The 22309-nt window shown below is 39.0% G+C and overlaps 2 protein-coding genes across 8 annotated transcripts in view; one reads left to right on the top strand and one right to left on the bottom strand.

Moving 5' to 3' along the window:
• The window catches only part of LOC122541852 (salivary plasminogen activator beta-like), a 41142-nt gene extending 24024 nt beyond the window's left edge, over positions 1-17118 (bottom strand). For 2 of the 4 annotated variants that reach the window (XM_043678911.2, XM_043678912.2), the window contains exons 1-4: positions 16872-17118; positions 10384-10469; positions 6396-6450; positions 3715-3840 (exon numbers count right to left, since the gene is read on the bottom strand). In XM_043678911.2, coding sequence (XP_043534846.1) covers positions 3715-3840; positions 6396-6450; positions 10384-10469; positions 16872-16995 — 391 coding nt within the window. In that variant the 5' untranslated portion in view covers positions 16996-17118. Of the gene's footprint in view, positions 1-3714; positions 3841-6395; positions 6451-10383; positions 10470-16435; positions 16567-16871 lie in introns of those variants that run through there. The other 2 variants (XM_087982467.1, XM_043678913.2) reach the window with 2 other exon arrangements.
• Positions 1-22309, top strand: part of chuk (component of inhibitor of nuclear factor kappa B kinase complex) — a 172974-nt gene that overhangs the window by 42551 nt on the left and 108114 nt on the right. The gene's annotated exons all lie outside the window — the stretch shown is intronic.

Raw genomic sequence — 22309 nt, 5'->3', positions numbered from 1 at the left:
GTTCTCAAAAATTAATATCACAGAGTTGTCATGTGTCATCATCAGAAAATGTAAACCTTGCATCCTTAGTTTTTATGTTTCAACTGAGATATTCCATTCAGGTTCAACATAAAGTTGGGCACAACCAGTATTCTGCTAATCATAATCTTGTCAACAAATGTCATTCATCTGTCACCCATGCTTGCTTCTTGATCTGATTTTAAATTCCTCACATTTGATTTCAAATCTCTCTGTGGCCTTACCCTCCATATTTCTGTAATTCTCTGCAAACAGAAATGTCCTCCAAATCTGACCTCATGCTCAACTCTGATTTGATCAATGCTTCATTGGCAGACATAACTTCAGCTGCCCTGGCGCAAAGCACTGCAATTCCTCCATAAAATATTTCTGCTACTCTACCCTCTCCCTTTTTAAAAATACTTCATAAAGCAGACCACTTAGTGAAGAATTTGAAGATAAGTGCCAAAAATATTTTGATAGTGCTGTTGTTAAACATCTTGGGATGGACTATGACATCAAGTGTGCTATATGCTCACAATTTTTATTTACATAGTGTGTTTAATTTAGTAAACCATCCCTAAGAATTTCAAAGAAAGCACCATTAAACAAAACATGGCAATGAGCCACAGAATTCGGATGTGAATAAAGGAGGTATAGTTCGCAAGTTTGCAAATGACACCAAAATTGCTACTGTAGTAAACAACGAAGAAGGTTACTTCAAAGTACAACGAGATCTTGATCAGATGAGGACTGGCAGATGGAGTTTAATTTAGATAAAAGTGAGGTGCTGCATTTTAGTCATACAAATCAGGGAAGGACCTATACACTTAATGGTAAGCTCCTGAGGAGTTTTGCTGAACAAAGACCTTGGGGTGCAGGTTCATAGTTCCTTAATAATGGAGTTGCAGGCAGACAAGATCGTGAGGAAGACCTTTGGTCCATAGAAACATCAAAAATATGTGAAGAGCAGGCCATTTGGTCCTTTGAGCCTGCACCACCATTCAATAAATTCACGGCTGATCATGCAATCTTAATAGCACACCTAATTTCCGCCCTTTCCCCATAACCCTTTAGTCACAAGGGCCATGTCCAGCTCCGTCTTGAATAGATCGTAAGAACTGGCTCCAACAGCTTCCTGTGGGCAAGAATTCCCCAGGTTCACAAATGTCTAAGTGAAGAAATACTTCCTCATCTTAGTCCTGAATGGCTTACCACTTATTCTTTGACTGTGACCCCTTGTTCTGGACTTCAAAACTGGGAACATTCTTCCTGCACCTAGTCTGTCCAGTCCCATCGGATTTTCTATGTTTCATGAGATCTCCCCTCATTCTTCTAAATTTCAGCAAATACAAGCCCAATCAATCCAGTCTTTCCTCATATGTCAGTCCTGCCATCTCCCTCAAAAGCAATAACATCATACCTCAGACTAGGAGACCAAAACTGCACACAATACCCAAGGTGTGACCTCACCAAGTCCTTAAGTAACTGCAGCAAGACCCCCTTCCTCCAATACTCAAATCCTCTCGCTACGAAGGCCATCATGCTATTAGCTTTCCTCACTGCCCGCTGCACCTGCATGCCAACCTTCAGCAATTATACCACCATGAAACCCAGGACCCCATGCATTTCACCTTTTCCTAAATTGCCAGACAGATAATAATCTGCCTTCCTGCTTTTGCAACCAAAGTGGATAACCTCATATTTGTATTCCATTTGCCCACCGAACCAGTCTGTCTAGGTCACTGCAGTCTCTTCGCATCTTCCTAACAGCATACACTGCCACCCAGCTTAGTGTCATCTATAAGTTTGGAGATATGGCATCAAATTTCTTCATCCAAATCATTAAAGTGTATTGTGAACACTGGGGTCCCAGCAGTGAACCCTGCGGCACCCCACTTGTCACTGCATGCCATTCTGGAAAGAACTAGTTTAGTCCAACTCTTTGCTTCCTGTATGCCAACTAGATCTCTATCCATGTCAATACATTACCTCCAATACCATGATCTTTAATTTTCCTTGTCTGAAATCATGTTAAAAGCTTTTTCAATTCAGATGCATAACATCTACTGAATCACCATGTTGGTTGCATCCTCAAAAAATTCCAGAAGATTTATCAAAGGGAAATCATGATTTCCCTTTAGTGAATCCATGTAAACTAGAACTGCTACTGTCACCACTTCCCAAGTGCTCAATTATTATGTCCTTAATGATTGACTCCAGCATGTTCCCCATCACTGATGTCAGGCTAATTGGCCTACAATTCCCCATTTTCTCTCTTCTTCCTTTTTTAAAGTGTGGAGTTACGTCAGCTACCCTGCAGTCTACTGCAACTCTTCCAGAGTTTGCAGAATGCTGTAAAATGAATGCTTGCTTTTATTGGTGAGTGCATTGAATACAGCAGTTCATTCATTAGGCCATTTCTGGAATACTGCATTCAATTCTGGCATCCCTGCTATATGAAAGATGTTGTGAAACTTGAAAGGATTCAGAAAAGATTGACAAAGATGTTACCAGGGTTTTTAAAATTATGAGGGGTAAGGATCGGGTGAATAGCCAAGATATTTTCCCCAGGGTAGGAGAGTCCAAAACAAGTGGGCAGAGGTTTAAGGTGAAGGGGAAAGAGTTAAAAGGGACCTAAGGGGCAATTTTTTCATGCAGACAGTAGTACGTGTATGGAATAAGCTATCAGAGGAGGTAGTGGAGGCTGGTAAAATTACAAGATTTAAAAGGCACCTGGATGCCTATCTGAATAGGAATACTTTAGAGAGATATAGGCCAAATGCTGGCAAATGAGACAAGATCAATTTAGAATATTTGTTCGGCTTGGACAAGTTGGATCAAAGGGTCTGTTTCCATGCTGTACATCTCTATGACTCTATGTCTCTTATGTCAGATGATCAAAAGGTTCATCATCTGACACAGGTTTTATGGATTGTTTTAAAAGAGGAAAGCAAGGTAGAGAGAATTATAACTGGGTGTGGGGAAGGGATTAGAGCTTTAGGCTTGAGCAAGTGAAGGCATGGCAGTCAATGGTGAATCAATGAAAATCAGGGATGCCCAAAACGCCAAATTAGAGGAATGCAGATATCTTGGTTTTAGGGCTAGAGGAGATTACAGAGACAAGGAGGGGCAAAACCGTACAGTTGGTTCTTCTATAATGCGATGGTTGCATTCTGGTACAATACAGTGCTAAATAAAAACTATGCAATAAAAATAGGACTTAGTGTTGGCAATGCATTCGCGTTACAACCAATTCATACTGATGAAACGCTATAGCAGAATGACCTGTAGAAGGATTTGAAACAAGGACGAGAATGTCAAAATGAAGATTGTGTTTGACTGGGGGTCAGTTTAGGTTAGTGATCAAACAGATATCACGGAAATGGAACTCAGTGTGAGTTAAGACATGGGTAATAAAATTTTGGATGACCTGAAGTCTAAAGGGTGGAAGACCAGCCAGGAGCCTGTTTAAAAAGTCAAGTCTAGATGCAATAAGGGCATGAGTGATTGTTTTAGCTGCAGTTGAATAGAGACAAAAATTAATTAGCTTAATGGTGTGAAAGTGGTAATGGGTGTGTCTTGGTGATGCCATAAAGTAGGTCAAAAGCTCATTTTGAGGTCAATTGTGGCTTCATCTCAGACTGTTCCCAATATAATGTGTGAATTTATTAACCAAAACTCAAGAAACAATGGATTTTGCAAGCATGATTTTACCTTTTGTGCGTACATCATAACAAATTGCATTCCTTTTGCATTTACATTGCTGTATTTTGTTTCTGTGAATTCGCAACCAGGTATCACCTCTTCTGTAGATTTCAAATGGTGATTCTATGCATACATCTGATAGGGATTAATTGAAACATTGCATTTTTTAATATATATCTTACAATTAATGAACTCTGTGCTTTCGCCAGGACAAAACCACAGTTGAACTGAATATTAAAAACTCAAGTCGCACTCTGGTGTTGAATAAGGGTAATTACATAAGCATGAGGACAAATTTGGCCCTAGTGGACTGGACAGAAAGACTAATAGGTAGGACAGTTGATGAATGGGGCATATATTTTCTCCCAACTAAAATAAATTCCAAAGAGGAAGAAAGATTGTAAGAGAGGGAAAAGCATCCAGGGATAAGCAAAGACATTAAAGCTAAGGTTAAGACAAAAAAGCTAAGGTCAAGGCATAAAATAATAAATAGCTTGGATGGAGGATTGGCTAACCAACAGAAGATAGACAGTCAGGAAAAAAATTTTTTTTGATTGGCAAACAATTATTTGTGGAGTGCCACAGGGTTCAGTCCTTAGGCCCCAAACTATTTACAATCTATATTAATAAGTTGGATGCAGGGATAAAATGTACTATAGCTAAATTTGCAGATGGCATCACGATGAGGTGGGAAAGAAAGTATGATGCAATGAAGAAATAAGAAAGTTACAAATGTATATCAATAGGTGAGATGAATGGACCAAAATTTGGCAGATAGGGTTTAACATGGATAAATGCGATGTTGTCCATTTTTGTTGGATGAATAAAAAGGCAAATTTATTATCTAAATGGTGAGAACCTTCAAAATGCCTTCGTGCCAAGGGATCTGGGTTCTCGTGCATGAATCGCAGAAAGCAAGTATAGCAGGTGATAAGGAGGGCAAATGGAAACTTGGCATTTATTGCTAAAAGAATGGAGTATAAAAGTCGAGAAAGGTTTTTGCAACTGTTCAAGACATTGGTGAGACCACATCTGGAGTACTGTGGAAATTTGGATAACCTTAGTTGAGGGAAGAGGTAACTGCATTGGAGGCAGTTCAGAGAATGTTCACTAGATTGTCTTATTCAGAAAGGTTAAGCAGTTTCGGCCGATATTCTCTAGAGTTTAGAAGAATGACAGGAGATTGAATGGAGATGTAAAGGATGCTCAAGAGGATTGGCAGAGTAGTGTGGCAATCTGGAATAAGAGATCATACTTTTAAGCTAATGAGTGGCAGATTTCAAACAGAGATGAAGAGGAATTGCTTCTCTCAAAGGGTCATGAATCTGTGGAATTCGCCATCCCAGATTGTGGTGGATGCTGGGGCATTGACTAAATTTAATGAAGAGATAGATATATATTTAATTAGTAACAGGTTAAAGGGTTATGGGGAGTGTGTAAGAAAGTGGAGTTGAGGCTGAGATGAGATCAGCCACGGTTATATTAAATGGTTATCAAGCTCAAGAGGCTGGAGTGCCTACTCTACCTACTATTTATGTTCTTATTATGAAGAGTTTTGAAGGAATAACTGAAGTACCTTAACAATCTCAAGGTCAGTGAAATAACTCCACAGACATCAGTACCCCCCTCATCGAGTTCCCTCTACATGAAGTCCTTGAGTTTAGAACTGCCTCTTCAGTGCCAGATCTCAGACTGTCAGTATCTCTGACACTCTCCTTTTTATGTCAGTCAGGGCTTCTTGATTAGACCAGATTAACAGTCCCAATCTGGGAACCCCAATTCTATGATGTCCAGCTGGCTGATCTCAATACAAATCACTCCGGTCACATTTATATCCCTCGGATCTACAAGACTTGAATCAGACATTCTGACAGTTTAGTCGGTTTACAGATAGGTAATTGTAGTGTTTTGTGATATTGACATATTCCATTTTAAAAAAATCACGGGCAGTGGAGAGTGGAAGAGAAAATGTAACTTGGCCAACTCCACGTCAAACTAGAAACGATACTAGAGGAAGCTTAAGGAAATCCCAAAGCACCTCATAATGAAATAAGTATTATGAATCTACAATCACTACAGCAGTGCAGGAAAATGCAGCAGCTAATTTGTATGCAGCTAGTTCCCAGAAATTGCCACTCAAAAAAACTAGGTCATCAGCTTCACATCTTGATTGACCAGGTTATGTAAACATACTAATGTGGACTTTTGTTTTCTAATGAAAGAAGGTTTTGCTTGAGCATGTCTGTATTGGAGGGGACAGGAAAGTTTACCATCAAATATAAATACATGATGTTACTTTTGCCTTTAATTCAATTCTCCATCTCAGCCACTGTTTCATGCTGACTTTGTGAATTATTCACATCTACCCTTGACTACTAATCCTATATACTTTTCATTACCAATGCCTTCTCTTTCCTTTCCCATGATACTGTACTTGTTCACTTAGCCCATCCACTGTACAAGTCTGCATATCATCTAATGGGACCACTGGATTACAGTTCAGAGTAAAAGCACTGGCTGATCTTTTGTCCTCTTTAATAGGTTCATGAAATTAATTAAAGCAAATATTGTGATCATCTCATCTCAGACTACTTTTTGTTCAATTGAACATTATTGTCTGATGTAACATGTTTCATTCTGCCTCATTCTAAATTTTGTGAGGGTGCCAGATGTTTTAAATGGTAGCTTACCTGTTCTGCTTAAAGTACGTAATTTTCTTGTATGCAACAGATTACTCTGCAAAGACTGAAAGAGAGAAAACATGAGTTTTCTGAGATGTGAATAAGTATTGTAGCTTTTGTTCTGAATATATATTATAATGGAAGAAATGGCATGCTTGAAGTCAACACATGAAAGAAAATGAATGACTATTTTGTCATTTATATCTTACTCTGTAAAAATTAATAATATTCCTAAAATACAGTTTAGAATAAACTCCTGCAAATCCCCTGATGACTCAGGCAGTTTATCCCAGTAGTAGCTGAGGCATGTAGATCAGTAAATTCTGGGTTTAATTTTCAGTCTGAGAGTTTGCAGCCTTTACAAGGGGAAGCAATAGGGTAATTTGTTTCTAGATTCAGTGCCTCTGCTGTCGATGGAATCAAGTGTGTGTCAATCTTACATCTAGTGAGGCTAGTTTGTGATAGATCCCAAAGTCGAATAACCTGCTCACAAACCCTATCAAAGTTCAGAGGTAAATACCAACAAGTGCACAATATATTCAGGGCAATGGCAATGCGAGAATTAGATACACTGAGGTGTAAAGGCCTCAGACAGAAAAAGGGAGAACTAAAAGTATAGAGATATTATAAAACAGCCCAAGTTTGCATAAAACTAAAGCCAAGCTGTCAGCAATTCTATCATAGGCCTAACTCTGCTTAGCAGTTTTCAAAGGTTTGCTGAGTGACTAGAGTCAAAACGTGTGGTGGTGGTAAAGCACAGCCACCCTTGAACCCCACCCCTCCAAATGCAACAAGGACAGAACCCCCCTGGTCCTCACATTCCAGCTCACCAACCTCCGGATACAACGCATTTCCACCATTTCCACCACCTAAAAACAGACCCCACCAGAGATTTATTTCCCTCCCCACCCCATTTGCGTTCCACAGAGACCATTTCCTCCGTGACTCCCTTGTTAGGTCCAAGCCCTCCACTAGCCCACTTTTCACTCCCAGCACCTTCCCTCCCACCGCAAGTGGTGTAAGACCTGCACCTCACCTCCATCCAAGGCTCCAGAGGATGCTTCCACATCCAACAGACATGCACCTCCAAACACAGCATCTTCTGTGTTCCACACTCTCAATGTGGTCTCCTCTACATTGGCAAGATAGGAAGCCAATTTGCAGAACGTTTTAGAGAACAGCTCTGGGACACACATATTAAATAATCCCACCGCCCCGTGGCCAAACACTTCAACTCCTCCTCCTCCTCCTCCACCTTCCACCCCCCCAGGACATGCAGGTCCTGGGCCTCCTCAACCTCCAAATTATAGCCACTCGACATCTAGAGGAAGGACGCCTCATCTTCTGCCTTGGGACCCTCCAACCACACGGGATCAATGTTGATTTCACCAGTTTTCTCATCTCCTCCACCCCCCCCCCCCCCCCCCCACCCCCACCCCACCACATCCAACTCTCCAACTCAGCACCTTTTGAACTGTCCTACTTGTCCAACTTCCTTCCCCCCCTCCCTCTGGTCCACTCTGATCTATTACCATCACCCCCCACCTTTTATCCATTTATCGCATTCCCAGCTACCTTCATCCCCAGCCCCATCCCCCTCCCATTTATCTCTCAGCCCCCTTGAGGCCCCCATCATTCCTGATGAAGAGCTTATGCTTAAAACAACGACTGTCCTGCTCCTCGGATGCTGCTTGACTGGCTGTACTTTTCCAACACCACACTCCTTGACTCTGATCTCCAGCATCTGCAGTCCTCACTTGTTCCCTGCCTCATGATTACTCTTTTTGAGAATCGAGATTGTCTCCAGCCACATTAGTACAAATAAGACATTTTGGTGTTACTTGAATTCTAGTATTGAGCTGGAAACTTCAACAGGATCCCAAGAGATTGTTTGAGATTAACATACCAACTCAATAATGAACCTTTACATGACAGATCTGCTACTGGAGCTTTTATTGCTTCAGACAGTCCTGGAATAAAGTGGAGAAATGAGCAACAGAAAACTTACTAGGACTGTGTGCTACTAAGTTTCCCAGTTGTCGACGACAAAACCCCAATTGTGTCTGTCCCATTATTGGATGTCCCTCAGATCTATCCATCCCAGTGTAAACTAAATATAATTAAAGTTGCCCATTTTCAGAGAATTTGAACTCTTTGGATTGGATAATCAGAAACTCCACTTGTATGATTTTGAATCTTCGAAGCACACTTAAGCTAATCACATTGGTCAAAAGACATTGTGAGCATCATAATGTGACAGCATAGATATAGTGATTACAGGATTTCACACTTCCCAGAAGAATGTTCAAGTTTATGAATTGTGAAGCTAAACACTTCTATCCTGATGAACATTTCTCAGCCATAGGATCCTTTGTCCATCTAATGGAACCACTGATGGTGTGCACTCTATAATGGTGAAATCCTTTATTTCAGACTGGAGGATCATCTCATTCCTAAGTTAAATGACCCATTTGGCTCAATAATGTTTCTCTGATCAATATTCACTAGTTTTTCACTAGATTATGCTGATTTCTAGCATTTGAATATACTCTATTCATGATATCCCTTTGTGTGTGTTAGGATGATGATCTTTCTTCCTATTCTGTTTATTGTAGCTAGTCTGGTTTCAATGTCAAATTATTCAATTACAATATACATATTCTAGTTCTCGTTTTGCTTTAACAGTCTTCAGCTATATTGCACACTTATAATTATTTAACTATTCATTTTTACGTCGACTCTTTGTATTACAAATACAGTGTTAAGAAGCATATATTAGAGATCCCCTCACTGAGTAGATAGGAAATGGGTGACCTTCCATTGGAAAGCAGAAATCAACAAAGGCATTCCCTCTCTTTTATATTCCTCCATGCTCCAAGGAACATGACCAACATCTGTGGGTTATTATTGTACTCTTCCCACTCAAGGGAAGAATGTGCTCTGAAATAACTATAAATAGGAATATAAGGAAAATTCTGTTCATTTCAAGATAATATACCCAACTGATAATATTTGCAATTTACAATATATAATCATCTTGGATTCAGAAATTTAAAGCATATCCATTATGTTTGCAGAATATCCCAAACAGGATCGACAACAGAATCCAAAAAGACAGCTCAGAAATTACAGGATGAATTGCACAATTAACTAAAGCAATGGCAGCCAAATTTATTCAGAAAATATAGAGTGCTGGTAAAGCAAGAAAAGCTAAATGTCATACACATTTCATGAATGGTGATGAAGTAACTAACGGAAAAACATAAGGATACATCGGATTGTTATAGCTCAAGCTAAAACATATTCAATCAAAACTGAAAAGCATTCAACAAACCAAAAGATCACTGAACTTAAAACAGAGTTTCTGGAGAAACTCAGCAGGTGTGGCGGTATCTGTGAAGACAGAAAAAGAGAGTTAGCTTTTTGAACTAAATATGACTCTTCTTCAGAACTCATTTGAACTTGGAGAATCAATACAGGAATGGTGGGCTGAATGGTCTTCTTCTGCATTGTACCATTCTGTGATGCTGAGCTTTGAATGCACAAAGGATTTTTCTTTGATCTCAACTACACGAATTAGATGATTATAACAAGATAACCAGAAAGCGACATTTAGCAAATTTGCAAATTTTATCTAATAGAGAAAGACCACATGTAGGAGAAAGTAATATTAATGTTAACATCTTAGTCATCACAGTAATCCAGGTTTTTTTTAAATGCCAAAACCACCATGTCAGCAATTGAAATCCAATGCTTTGTTGCAACACATTTGATGCAACTGATATTGATGAAGCCTTCTTTACTTGAATCATAAACGTTTGTGTTCGCACAAGTCCTTTCAACAGTCAAAAACAGAAGTGTCAGCAATAATTCTTCCACTATGAAGGAAACTGATCATACTCATTACTCAAGAAAAGACTATTTAAAAACTTAACTACAAAAAAGAACATTATTAATACAGCTCTTCTCATTTTAATTCTGTTTTCTATTCACTTACCATCTCAATGCAAATGAATAATGACAGTAAAATCATAATCTTCATTTTTTTCTTCTTTAACAAGAACTTGCTTTCTTGATATAAATCTGCAACAAAAAGAAACAATTAGACTTTCAACTCATTGTACTTTTGAGCATATACTGTTGAACAGATGAGAAAACATTATCATCTGTGTATTTGATGAAATACTAGCTTCAACAACCTGTAATTAAACAATTTTAACTGGTTCAAAAGGTGATATCTTTCTGGAGATATTTTTCAAACAGATTACATTTTCAAAATCTTTTCTAAAAGCAGGTTTACAGATTTAGGAGTAAGTTCTGATACAGAATACAAAGCAAATTTTAGAATTTTACTTTTTAAAAAAAAGTTTTACTTCGAAATACCTTTTGCTCATAGGACTGTTAAACATTTCTGTAAAACACCACTTTAAAAGTATTGTTGGGCTGTTGCATTGTTTAAATCAGTAGTTATTAACTTGGTAGATTGTTGCTACAAGCTTGTTATAACCTATATGATTTTTTTTTAAAACTTTGAAATAACTATGTGGAACTATTATTGAAAATAGCATTTCTACAAACATTCTGATCAAAACTCAGCCTTTTAAAGAAATAAACAGTCTTTTGGATTTCTACCAAATTACAAGATGCCAAAATGATGCTAAGATTGTCTGCCAAAAGTAAAACTCGACTGAGAACAGTTACATAAACCAAGATGGCTCAGGTTAAAAAAAAAAGTTACTGTGGAAAGTTGTTAGTTTGAAATAAAATATGCCCTGTGGTATGAAATAATTTTTGATTTAATAACTATTCCTTATTTACATCATGAAATGGCCCTTGACAATAAAATAAGCATAAAATCCATACATGTAACATGGCACAAAAGAAAACAAACTTTAAGTTACGAGAAGATTTGTCTTTATCTCAGAATTCTCGGGGTGAAAAAGGTCTCATTGATACCTTCTTGCCAGTGACTAAAGTCTACGATCCCGTTTTCAGTACCACCCTCCGTTCTTCATGCCACAAAACTTGAACTTGGTGAAATAAATATGTGTTCAATGTATTCCCCCCTTTCAAGTTAATACAACATCATTTTTATCCATCTTTCAAGTTACTGTCTTTCCCTGGTTTTGACTGCTGTAAACTAACAAAGGGAAGTAATTGATAGGGTACACATCAGTAGCCATACTGTAGGATAGAGAATAAAGCAAAAGATAATGAGAGAATGTAAAGATGGCAGTATGTTAAGCAGGAGTGATATTAATCTTCACGTACATGAGGAAAATAAAATTGGCATAAGTAATGGTAATGAAGAATTTGCACAGGGACAGCTTCCTAAAACAAAATGTTGTGCATTCAACCAGGGCTCAGGCTATTTTGGTTCTGATAACGTGTGCTAAGGCAGGTTTAACAAATGGTCTCAGGGTAAAAGTTCCCCTGGAAACAGTGACCAGAACATCATAAAAATTAGCATTCAGTTTTAGAGTGAGAAACTTGAGCTGGAAACAACTGTGCTTGGCTGGACTGGACTGAGAGATGATTTAATAGAAAAGACAGTTGATGAACATGGCATGCATTTTAGAACATAGTTAATGACTCACAACAAAGATTTATCTCAGTGAGGAAAAGGGTTCTCAGAAGGGAATAAACCAACCATTTGGTTGAAAGTTAAGGATCATGTCAAATTAAAGGAAAAACATACAATGTGGCAAAGATTAATGGTAATTGAGAGGATTGGAAAAGTTTAAAAACCAACAAATAATGTCTAAAAAGGAGACAATAAACTTTGAGGGTAAGCAAGTCATATTAACACAGGCAGAAAGAGACCAAAGTGAACAAAGGCTCCTTAGAGAATGTGTTTAGGAAAATTATAATGGGTACCCAGGAAATGGTAGAGCAGTTGAAAAAACACTCTACATCATTCTTCAAGGCAGAAGAAATTAACAGCACTCCAAAAATATTAAATATTCATTCAATGGTAAAAGAGGCATAGGAATTAAATACTATAACTATCACTGAGTAAATTACTGGAGCTAAAAGCTGATAATTCCCTTTGATGAGTCGCTTCTTAGTATATGAAAGGAAGTACCTACAGAGATAGCGGTATGCACTGGTTGTTGTTGGATAAGGCTGAAGATAACAGGAACTGATAACTGATGGTCTGTTATGTGAATGGAATTACACTGAGTCATTTAGGTCTGCTCAGAGTTAAAACTGCAGAAAATCAGTAACTGCTGAAATTACCAAATATGGTATGCATTTGGACAAAACATTTAGGATTGGTCACGTGCACAAATAATTCCAAATAAAGCATATGCTTGGCACAGAGACTTGTGTAAAGAGACTGAAAAAGTCCCTTTGTTCAGCATAGCTTTGAAGATTCATGATGTAAGTCTCGAGGCATGGTAAAGACATTGAGCAGGATTTCAACCTGACCAGTTGTCACCTCTCCTGTGTAATAATGTTTAGGTTAGTTACATAAATTAGGGTAGTAAAAGACAGTGATTGAGATATCTCTAGTAGTTAAAAAAGTGTGTTATTTGTTTAATAAATTAATTGCATTTTCTTGAGTGCTAAATGTCTCCATTCTATCTTTGTCTATATTGTTGTCTCTCCATTGGGACCAACAGAGTAATTTTCCAAGATTTTGGAAAAATCCCAAAGGATTTTAAAACTGGCAATGCAAATCCTATTCAAAAAGGGAAGGTGACAAAAAAATGTAACAAACAGCTGTGCAATTAACTTAATAAGTGTTAGAGCCTATTACAAAATCTAATAACAAAGCATTTAGATGTACAGAAATAATTATGTCGAGTCAGCTTGGTTTCCTGAAGAGGGAATCAAGGATTATGGAGAAAAAGTGGGAAAGTAGATTATCAGATCAACCAGAACCTATGAATGAATTTTGAGAAGATTTGTAGCTCGGGTTGAGGTTCTGGATGTAGGTTTGCTTGCTGAGCTGGAAGGTTCGTTTTCAGACATTTCATCACCATACTAGACAACATCATCAATGAGCCTCCAGATGAAATATTGGTGCTCTGGCCCACTTTCTATTTATGTGTTTCTGTTTCCTTGGGTTGGTGATACCATTTCCTGTGGTGACATCATTTTCTGTTCTTTTCTCAGGGAATGGTAAATGGGATACAAGTCAATGTGTATGTTGATAGAGTTCCTGTTGGAATTCTTGTGCATGTCTCTGTTTGGCTTGTCCTAGGATGGATGTGTTGTCCAAGTTGAAGTGGTGTCCGTCCTCATTGGGAAGGATACTAGTGAGAGTCGGTCATGTCTTTTTGTGGTTAGTTGATGTTAATATATCCTGGTGGCTAGTTTTCAGCCTGTTTGTCCAATCTAGTGTTTGTTACAATTCTTGCAATATATTTTGTAAATGACATAAGTTTGGCTTGTTGTCTGTGTCGGGTCTTTAGTGTCATCACTAAACAAAACAAATTAGAGGAAACCTTCAAGACCATCAATAATACCTTTACTGGCATAAAATTCATGAAAGAGGAGGAAAATAACAACAAACTGCCATTCCGAGATGTCGCAGTGGAGTGAACAGCCAATGGAGGACTTCAAACCAGCATCTACAGGAAAACAACACATACGGACCAAATATTGAACTACAGAAGTAATCATCCCAACTCTCTCAAATGAAACTACATAATAATGTTATTTCAATGAGCCACCACACACTGCTGCACAGAGGAATTATGAAGAGCAGAGGAAAATCACCTATACAATGTATTGAAAAAGAACGGTTACCCAATGAACACAGTCCGCCGATTTCTCAGCAACAAACCCAAACAAGCGGACAAAACATGTCCAGAAACCCTAGCCACTCTCCCCTACATCAAAGCCATCTCGGAAATAACTGCCAGATTACTCAAGACCTGTTGGCATCATGGTAGCCCACAAACCCACCAACTCACTAAAACAGCAGCTAATGAACTTGAAAGCCATAAATAGAAAGTTGGCCATACTGCCAATGCTTCCCCATGAAGCTCACTGATGGTGTTACCTAGTATGGTGACGAAATGTCTGAAAACAAACTTTCCAGCTCAGCAAGCAAGCCTACATCCAGGACCTGTGAATGTTGGACCAAACTGAACTGGCTGAATGGGTAACTTCTGCTCATATGTCATATGGTTATATCATCTTTATGGAAACAAATTACAACAACAGTAGTACACACAAATCTTATGACCATTACATTATCCATATTACAGGAGTTCTACTCAAAGAAATGCATAAATTTTCCCCACATGAATGTATACATTTTCCACCGGGCGGTGCGGTAGCTTGGTGGTTGGCACTGCTGCCTCGCATCGCTGGGGTCCTGGGTTCAGTTCTGGCCTCGGGGGACTGTCTGTGTGGGGTTTGCGTGTTCTCCCCGTGTCAGCCAGGTACTCCGGTTTCCTCCCACAGTCTGGAGATATGCAGGCCAGGTGAATTGGTTATAGTGTTAGGTGCATTAGACAGAGGGTCTGGGTGGGTTGCTTTTAGGAGGGTTGGTGTGGACGAGTTGGGCTGAAGAGCCGGTTTCCACACTGTAGGGAGTCTAATCATAACTTGGTGAAAAAAGAACCACTTATCTTTATTAATGGGAACTGAAAAACTGGATGCTGAAATATTCAGTCATTTTCCCACCACTGTTCAAGGGCAACCCAAATTGGACAAAACAAAGGAACAAGGTTTAGTTCTCTGGTAATAATTCTTTTATTCACTCATGACACATTGGCATTGCTGGCTGGGCCAGCATTTATTGCTCATCCCTAGTTGTCCTTGGTCAGGTGTTGGTGAGCTGCCTTCTTGAATTGCTACAGTCGACTGTAGGTCGACTTGTAATGCTGTTAAGGAAGGAATTCCAGCATTTTGGCTCAACAATGGTGAAGGAAAGCAAGATATATCAAAGTCAGGATGGTGAGTGGCTTGGAGGGGAACTTGCAGGCAGTAACGTTCCTATGCATCTGCTGCCCTTGTCCTTCAAGATGGACTTGGTCATGAGTTTGGAAGGTGCTGTCTAAGGATCTTTGCCAAAATTACTGTGCCTTGTAAATGGTACACAATGCTGCTACTGAGGCTAAATATCTTTATAAACTGAAAAAGGCAAAGGAGGGACTTACTCAAACATTAACTCTTTCGTTCCTTCACTGTCATTGGGTCAGTTGCCAAGAATTCCCTCCCTATTGGCATTGTGGTTCACCCCACAGCAGATGGACTGCAGCAGTTCAAAAAGGCAGCTCACTACCACCTTTTCAAGGTCAACTAGGATGGGCAATAAATGCTGGCCAGCTAGTGATGCCCACATCCCACAAATGAATTTTTTTTTAAACCATTTGCTCAGGCTTCGCGATCAAGTCTAGCAGCCATTTTCACAGTGTTATTCTAATTTCAATGTCTGAAAGCATTTCACATTTGTCTATATTTCAGAATTATTTAGCAACCAATTGAAAGTAAATTCCACAAGCAGCAACTTCTGGTTTGATAATTTTTTAAAATTATTGTTTTATGTTGAAGTGAGAAATGCTGGTCAGAACAGCAGGAAAACTCCTTGCTCTTTGAATAAAGGCATGGATGATTTTATATCCAATCACCTGAACAAGCAAAAAATATACTGTTTAATAATTCTCCAGAAGACAGCATCTCTAACAATGCAGTATTCCCTCAACAGTGAAGCATTAAGCTAGGTTAAGTGCTCAATCCGGTAGAGAAATTCACTAAGCTTTCTGACTCCAATGCAAGTGGTAGTATTCAGTGAAACTGAAATTCTATCATTTAAAACGGGCTTCTCAACTGAAATCACTTCCTCAAAATGATGGTGTTCATCCCTGACTTAATGATGAACAACAAACTATTCGGTCGAAAGTGGTCACTGGATTGGAGATGATGGTGGAAGGATGTATACAAACAGAATATAACCTACTATTAAAAACCGCGCGAAAGAACCAGGTAAGTCACAAGCAATTTCAGTATCACAACTTCATTATTGAACTTGTCCCAACGTTACCTTTCTTTTAGATACAGTTTGCCAATTTTACTTCAAAGTTACTTACTTCAACCTAAATTAAAATGGATAAATCAAGTTCTTCCCGAGGAACGTTTACACTCCTGTTATCCGTGTCCTGCAATTTAAAGTACTGCACTAAATTTTAATTATCAGTTGACTGTATCTTGCAACATGTAACTGCCCGTCTGATCCAGTCTCAGACTCCAACCAAGAATATTAACACCACTATATACAGACAACAGTTTTAATATTTTAATTTCTCCCAACAGGTGTTGCACGTCTTGTTGCAACGTGGTCACAGGACATCGGATGTAAGCAAACCATCTATTTTTGGATGCACGGTTATGTTTTCGGGCATCGGAATAATCTATTGTGCTGAAGGATGCACATCGCCGACATTTCGTAGAAGTAACAAACCTTCGTTTATATATTGCATTTTCTGACATATTTTCAAACTTAAAGCGAAATGGTGAAAATCAAACCTGATAAACGGGAACGCTTGCTCTGATTACAACGACTCGTCCTCCTGCCCGAGTTCTGCGGTGACTCGCCGAGTCTGCCACAACATATATAAACACTGAGCGGCGGAAGTGAACTGCAACTCATCGATTTGTGGGAAAATCCCAGCCCCCAGGAAATCGAGTGCTGGGCATTGATGTTATTGTTCGTTGTCTCCACAAACCACACCTCGAAACCACCAAGTTCTAAAAATACAAATCGCCAAAAATGGTTCTTAAAATGAATTAAACTTCTGCTTTTTTGTTGTACATTAACACCCGTATGTCGCCGACGTTTACGAATGTGTTCAACAATATGAGTAATCTTTGTTATGTTGATTGAGGAGCAGATATTTGCCAGGGAATGACAGCTATGCTCTTTGAAATCATGGGACTTTTTACATCCTGTGCAGTCTGAGGGGAACTTAGTTTAAAATTTTATCCAAAAGACAGCAACTCCAATAGTGTAGTGCTTTCTCAGTGTTGCATTTGAGTGTCAGCATTGTGTTTGTGCTCAAGACCTAGAATGGTACTTGAACTCAGAATCTAGTGTTAAGGAAGATAGGGATATTAGAAACAACAACGTAAATTGCTGGAAAAGATCTGAGGAAGGGTCACTCGACCTGAAAGGTTAACTCTGCTTTCTCTTCACAAGTGCTCAGCAGGTCTGGCAGCATCTGCGAAGAGAAATCAGAGCTAACATTTCAGGTCGAGTAACCCTTCCTCAGATTTTGAGCAATTTCTGTTTTTGTTTCTGATTTCCAGCATCTGCATTTTTTTTGGTTTTTATTAAGACCTGAATGTTACCTGCAAAACAGCTGGGTTGTTTAATTCTTACAAAAACTATGAAAAATTATATTCCAATTACTTCAAGGTGCCTCAGGCAAGAAAGTACACCAACGCCTCAACTTCCTCAGAAGGTGATGGAAATTCTCCATGTTCACAATAACTCTTAATCTTCATAGGATGTTTTCTGTTGTGCATCTGTCTGGACAAATCACAGCTTGGTATAGCAACTGCTCTGTTCAAGACCACAAAAATTTATAGAGTTGTGACCATAGTCCAGTCCATCACGCAAAGCAACCTTCCATCCATTGATTCCATCTTTACTTCGCACTGCCTCAGAAAGCAGACAACATAATCAAAGACCCCTCCCACATGGTTAAACTCTTCAACCCTCTTCTATTGAGCAGAAGATACAAAAGTTTGAAAACACATACCTACAGATTCAAGAACAGCTTCTTCCCCGCTGTTATCGGACTTGTGAATGGACAGGAGATTAGATGGCTATACAGTTAATTGAAGATTAGCAGACATTCCGATGAACATAAGAGAACTGCCAGTGGTAATGTTTGTCTTTGTTGACACTCTGGGCACTGCCCCACCAACACACCTGTGTCTGCATCCAATCCTAGCCAGCAGACAATAACAACTCACCAACATCTTCATTTTGGAAACCCCTGAATGACCCTGGTGGAGTTCAGCCAGTATCTAGTGTGACCTTTGCTCAGAACAATCACTCTTGTTCCCCATAATAATATGCTGTCTTGTGCTGTGATGCATTCTCTGGATGCAAAAAGTTTTCAGGTCTGGTTGTGATGGCCCTTTGGCTTCCCCAATCACCAACAGCTTTTTCAGTTTTGTCAGGACCTGATCTTTCTGCATCCACAGCCCATTGTCAGTTGTGACTGGAAGTGTGACCAGAAAAGTTAAATGCATTTTGGACTCTTCCAGTGGCGGTATCACTGGTGGTGTATCTGTATGTGCGGCATGGCCTTCTGGATGGTGTTCTAACTTGTAATTACACACTTCGAATTTGAGACCACAGCTGAATTTGGCCTGGATGCCCTCTTTAACAAAACCTCTAGCAGGGGTTTGTGGTCCATTATTACAAATTTACATTCATGAAGGTATTGGTGGAACTTCCTGACTCCAAATATGACAGTTTAACCTACCTTCTCTAACTGGTAATATTTATGCTCTGCATTAGCCCAAGTCCCCTGGGGGCATAAACTATTGGGATTTCCTCTCCATTGGAGTACCTATGATCTAATATTAACCCCGATGTCAGACAGGGGGACATCGTATGTCAATACCAGATCTTGTTTGGGATTATCAAACCAGCCCAGTTTGCAGAATGGGCAGCATTGGTTGTACTGATTGTGAAGCCCAATGGGTCAGTTCGCCTTGGGGATTTTAAACAAATGGTTTCACAGCTAGATAATTACCCAATCGCATAGAGGGATTATACGCAAAACTGGCAGCTGCAAACACCTTAGAGGTTTGGAGCCGATTCTTCACTTTTCCCTGAAAGTTATGGTTTGGCTATGCCACCATTTTCAAGGTTGACCCTATTTAAGACTTGATGCAAAGGTGCCAGGATGGAGGCCAGGTTATGTATGATATTTCTGTAATACTTCACCAGGCCAAGGAAAGAGCTAAGCTCTGGTACAGATGTGGGAGCCAGGGCACCTTTGATCACCCTCAATGTATCTTCCAATGGTTGTGACCCAATCTTGTCGACTCTGTAGCCCAGGTACGTCACTTAGGGTGCCTGAAACATATTATTCTCCCTTCTATGGCATACGCTGCCTGGGAAAAGTCTAAGGGCTATGTCCAAGTTCTCAGCATGCTCCTTCTTGGTCTTCTCTGTTATTAGCATGTCATATAGATAAATGACAACCTGAGGTGGACCTTGTAAAATGTTCTCCATCATCTGCTGAAAAATTGCACAGACTGATGACACCCCAAATGGCAATCTCGTATATTGGTAAAAATCTTTATGGGTATTAATTGTAACATATATCTGAGAATCCTCATCTAATTGCAATTGGAAGTATGCATGGCTCTTGTCCAGCTTTGTGAAGGACAGTGTCCCTGCCAGCTTTTTCTAGTTTTCTACTCCTCAGTGTATTCTTGGTGATTAGAACATAAGCTGTAGGAGCAGGAGTGGGCTATTTGGTCTATTGCGCTTACTCCAGCATTCAACAGAATCATGGCCAATGTTTTCATGGACTCAATTCCACTTACCCGGCCACCCACCAGAACCTTTTGCTCCTTTACTGTTCAATAATCTATCTTTGCTTTAAAAACATACAACAAGATAGTCTCATTTGCTTCACTGGGCAGGGAATTGCACAGATTCAGAACTGTTTGGGAGAAGTTCCTCCTCAACACAGTCTTAAATTTGCTCCTCATTTGGAGGCTATTCCACCTAGTTCTAGTTTCACCTGTCAGTGAAAACAACCTCCCTGCTTCTATCTCATTTATTCCCTTAATAATTTTATGTGTTCCTATAAAATTCCCTCTCATTCTTCTAAATTCCAGTGAGTTTAGACCCAGGCTACTCAATCTCTCCTCATAAGCCAACTCTCTCAACTCCAGAATCAACCCAGTGAACCTCGTCTGCACCCTCTCCAGTGTCTGTACATCCTTTCTCAAGTAAAGAGACCAAAATTGATAAGTACTAAATAGTGGTCTCTTTGGATCTGACAGAGATAAAACAAAAACAAAAAGACCTCCCTCCCCTCTTCACCTAATCGCCTTTACTCAGCAAACATACAGGAAATCCATTCCATCCCACTGCCCTTCATCTGTATAAAGCTTTAGAATGCTATATATCTGAAACTCAGCACCTAAATTTCTCTCTGGTTTTAAAAGCTTTTACCATTTATGATCATTTTGAGTCTGTGACTATATGAGTGTGCTTGAATTTTTTATTACTTCAAACATTCTCATGACTGTAATTTGTTCTTACAAGATTGTCATTCAGGTAATTTGCATCACTTTTTGTCTTCATAAAATAGTATTGAAATTTCAGAAATATTAGAATAAATATTTTACTGTTGTCTTGGGAATCAGAATAAAAGCAACATACAGACACACAGTCTCCATAAGAAGGATGGTACATATTTGGGGATTAGTAAGTAAGTATAAACCATAGTTCACAAAAGACCATAGTAAAGCTACAGTGACATGTCCTATACCAAATCTACCAGTTGCAGTATGGAGTCAGCAGATCTGGACTATATTACAGACTGGACTCAGTCTAACCAATACAAAGGTGTGGCAAGATTTAACCAAAATGACTACTTAGTTATAAAGACAAATTGAAGCACCACACCCAATTTGGGTGATTAATCATTTTGCTGCATATGAGTTGTAGAAAGTATAAAAATCTGTACTTTAAAGATGTTTACTTGTCCAGGATTCTTAAAGCAAAATGAAGTTTATCTTATGAGAGTGTTCAGCATCTGGGCTGACAGCAGGTGATAAGTAAACATTGTACCAGTTTAACTGTATCAGTGACAGCAATATGTATTATTACTGAGTTTCGAAAAGTCAGTCTGTAAGAGAGCTTTTGGTGGTTGAAGGAAAGGATCTATAGATCTTTTTTGGGTCAAGTTGAGGAAATCCTGTTTTCTAAGTAACCCTTTCCAGTATTTAATTGTCAGAGCAAACAGCTATTACATTTCATGAATTTTGGGTTACAGAGGATGAGCAACAACAATTTGCAACCTTATGAGGGGTGTGGTGAAACCTCTTGCTGGAAATAACGTACATATACATAACACCTACTCATATACAAAGTTATGTCACAACTTTGATATTCTGGTGATGTACAGTAATTCTGATATACATAAATGTAGTATTTAATCTGAGCAAAGGTCAAAGAGTAAGGGTTTGGTGGGCCGCTGAAACGAAATCTGAATTTCTCATACAAATGTTGCATTCTCATCTCTATTGATATATGAAGCTCAGCTGCATCAAAATAGGGCATGTATGAGAAGTTGTGCTTCCTGTAACTTGAAAAAAATAACAATGCAGCAAATAGAAAAATCTATTAGTTTGTCCAGTTCTGAGGTTATAACTTCTGAAAAGTGTATCATTTATTACCATTACAATAATCTTCAGATTTTCAGCTTGATATCTACAAACTGTGAGTAAAAGATACCCACAGAATTTTTACACCATACATTCAAAATAGACAAAGAGTATTTTTAGTACACAATTTCAGCAGTTAAACATAGACTGTCTGAGTCCTAAAGTCCCTATTTATGACAGTAGTCACAATCAACAAAAAGAATGCTTTCTCATGCTAAGTACTTTCCAGATTTTGCACAACAATTTTACACAAGTATCTCTTACCATGACCAAAGTAAACTCTACTGTATAAATAGAATGCAGGGGTTAGGAACACTGGAGTGTGGTTTACATCTAGCCAATTGTACCCAAATATTACAAGAGAAATAAAATCTAAGATGTTGGATAATATCAACGAATCTGGCAACATCTGTGGAAAGAGAAACAAGAGTTAATATTGAGGGAGAAAGTGAGGACTGCAGATGGTGGTGATCAGAGTCGAAGAATAGTGGTGGTAAAGTACAGCTGGTCAGGCAGCATCTGAGGAGCAGGAGAGACAA

Source organism: Chiloscyllium plagiosum, unplaced genomic scaffold (assembly GCF_037043375.1).
Source record: "Chiloscyllium plagiosum isolate Xiang-an unplaced genomic scaffold, Cpla_swu_hap1 HiC_scaffold_43, whole genome shotgun sequence".
In the NCBI taxonomy this organism is placed as follows: domain Eukaryota; kingdom Metazoa; phylum Chordata; class Chondrichthyes; order Orectolobiformes; family Hemiscylliidae; genus Chiloscyllium; species Chiloscyllium plagiosum.
The sequence above is the reverse complement of the archived record's forward strand: the minus strand, read 5'-3'. Positions and strand labels throughout refer to the sequence as shown.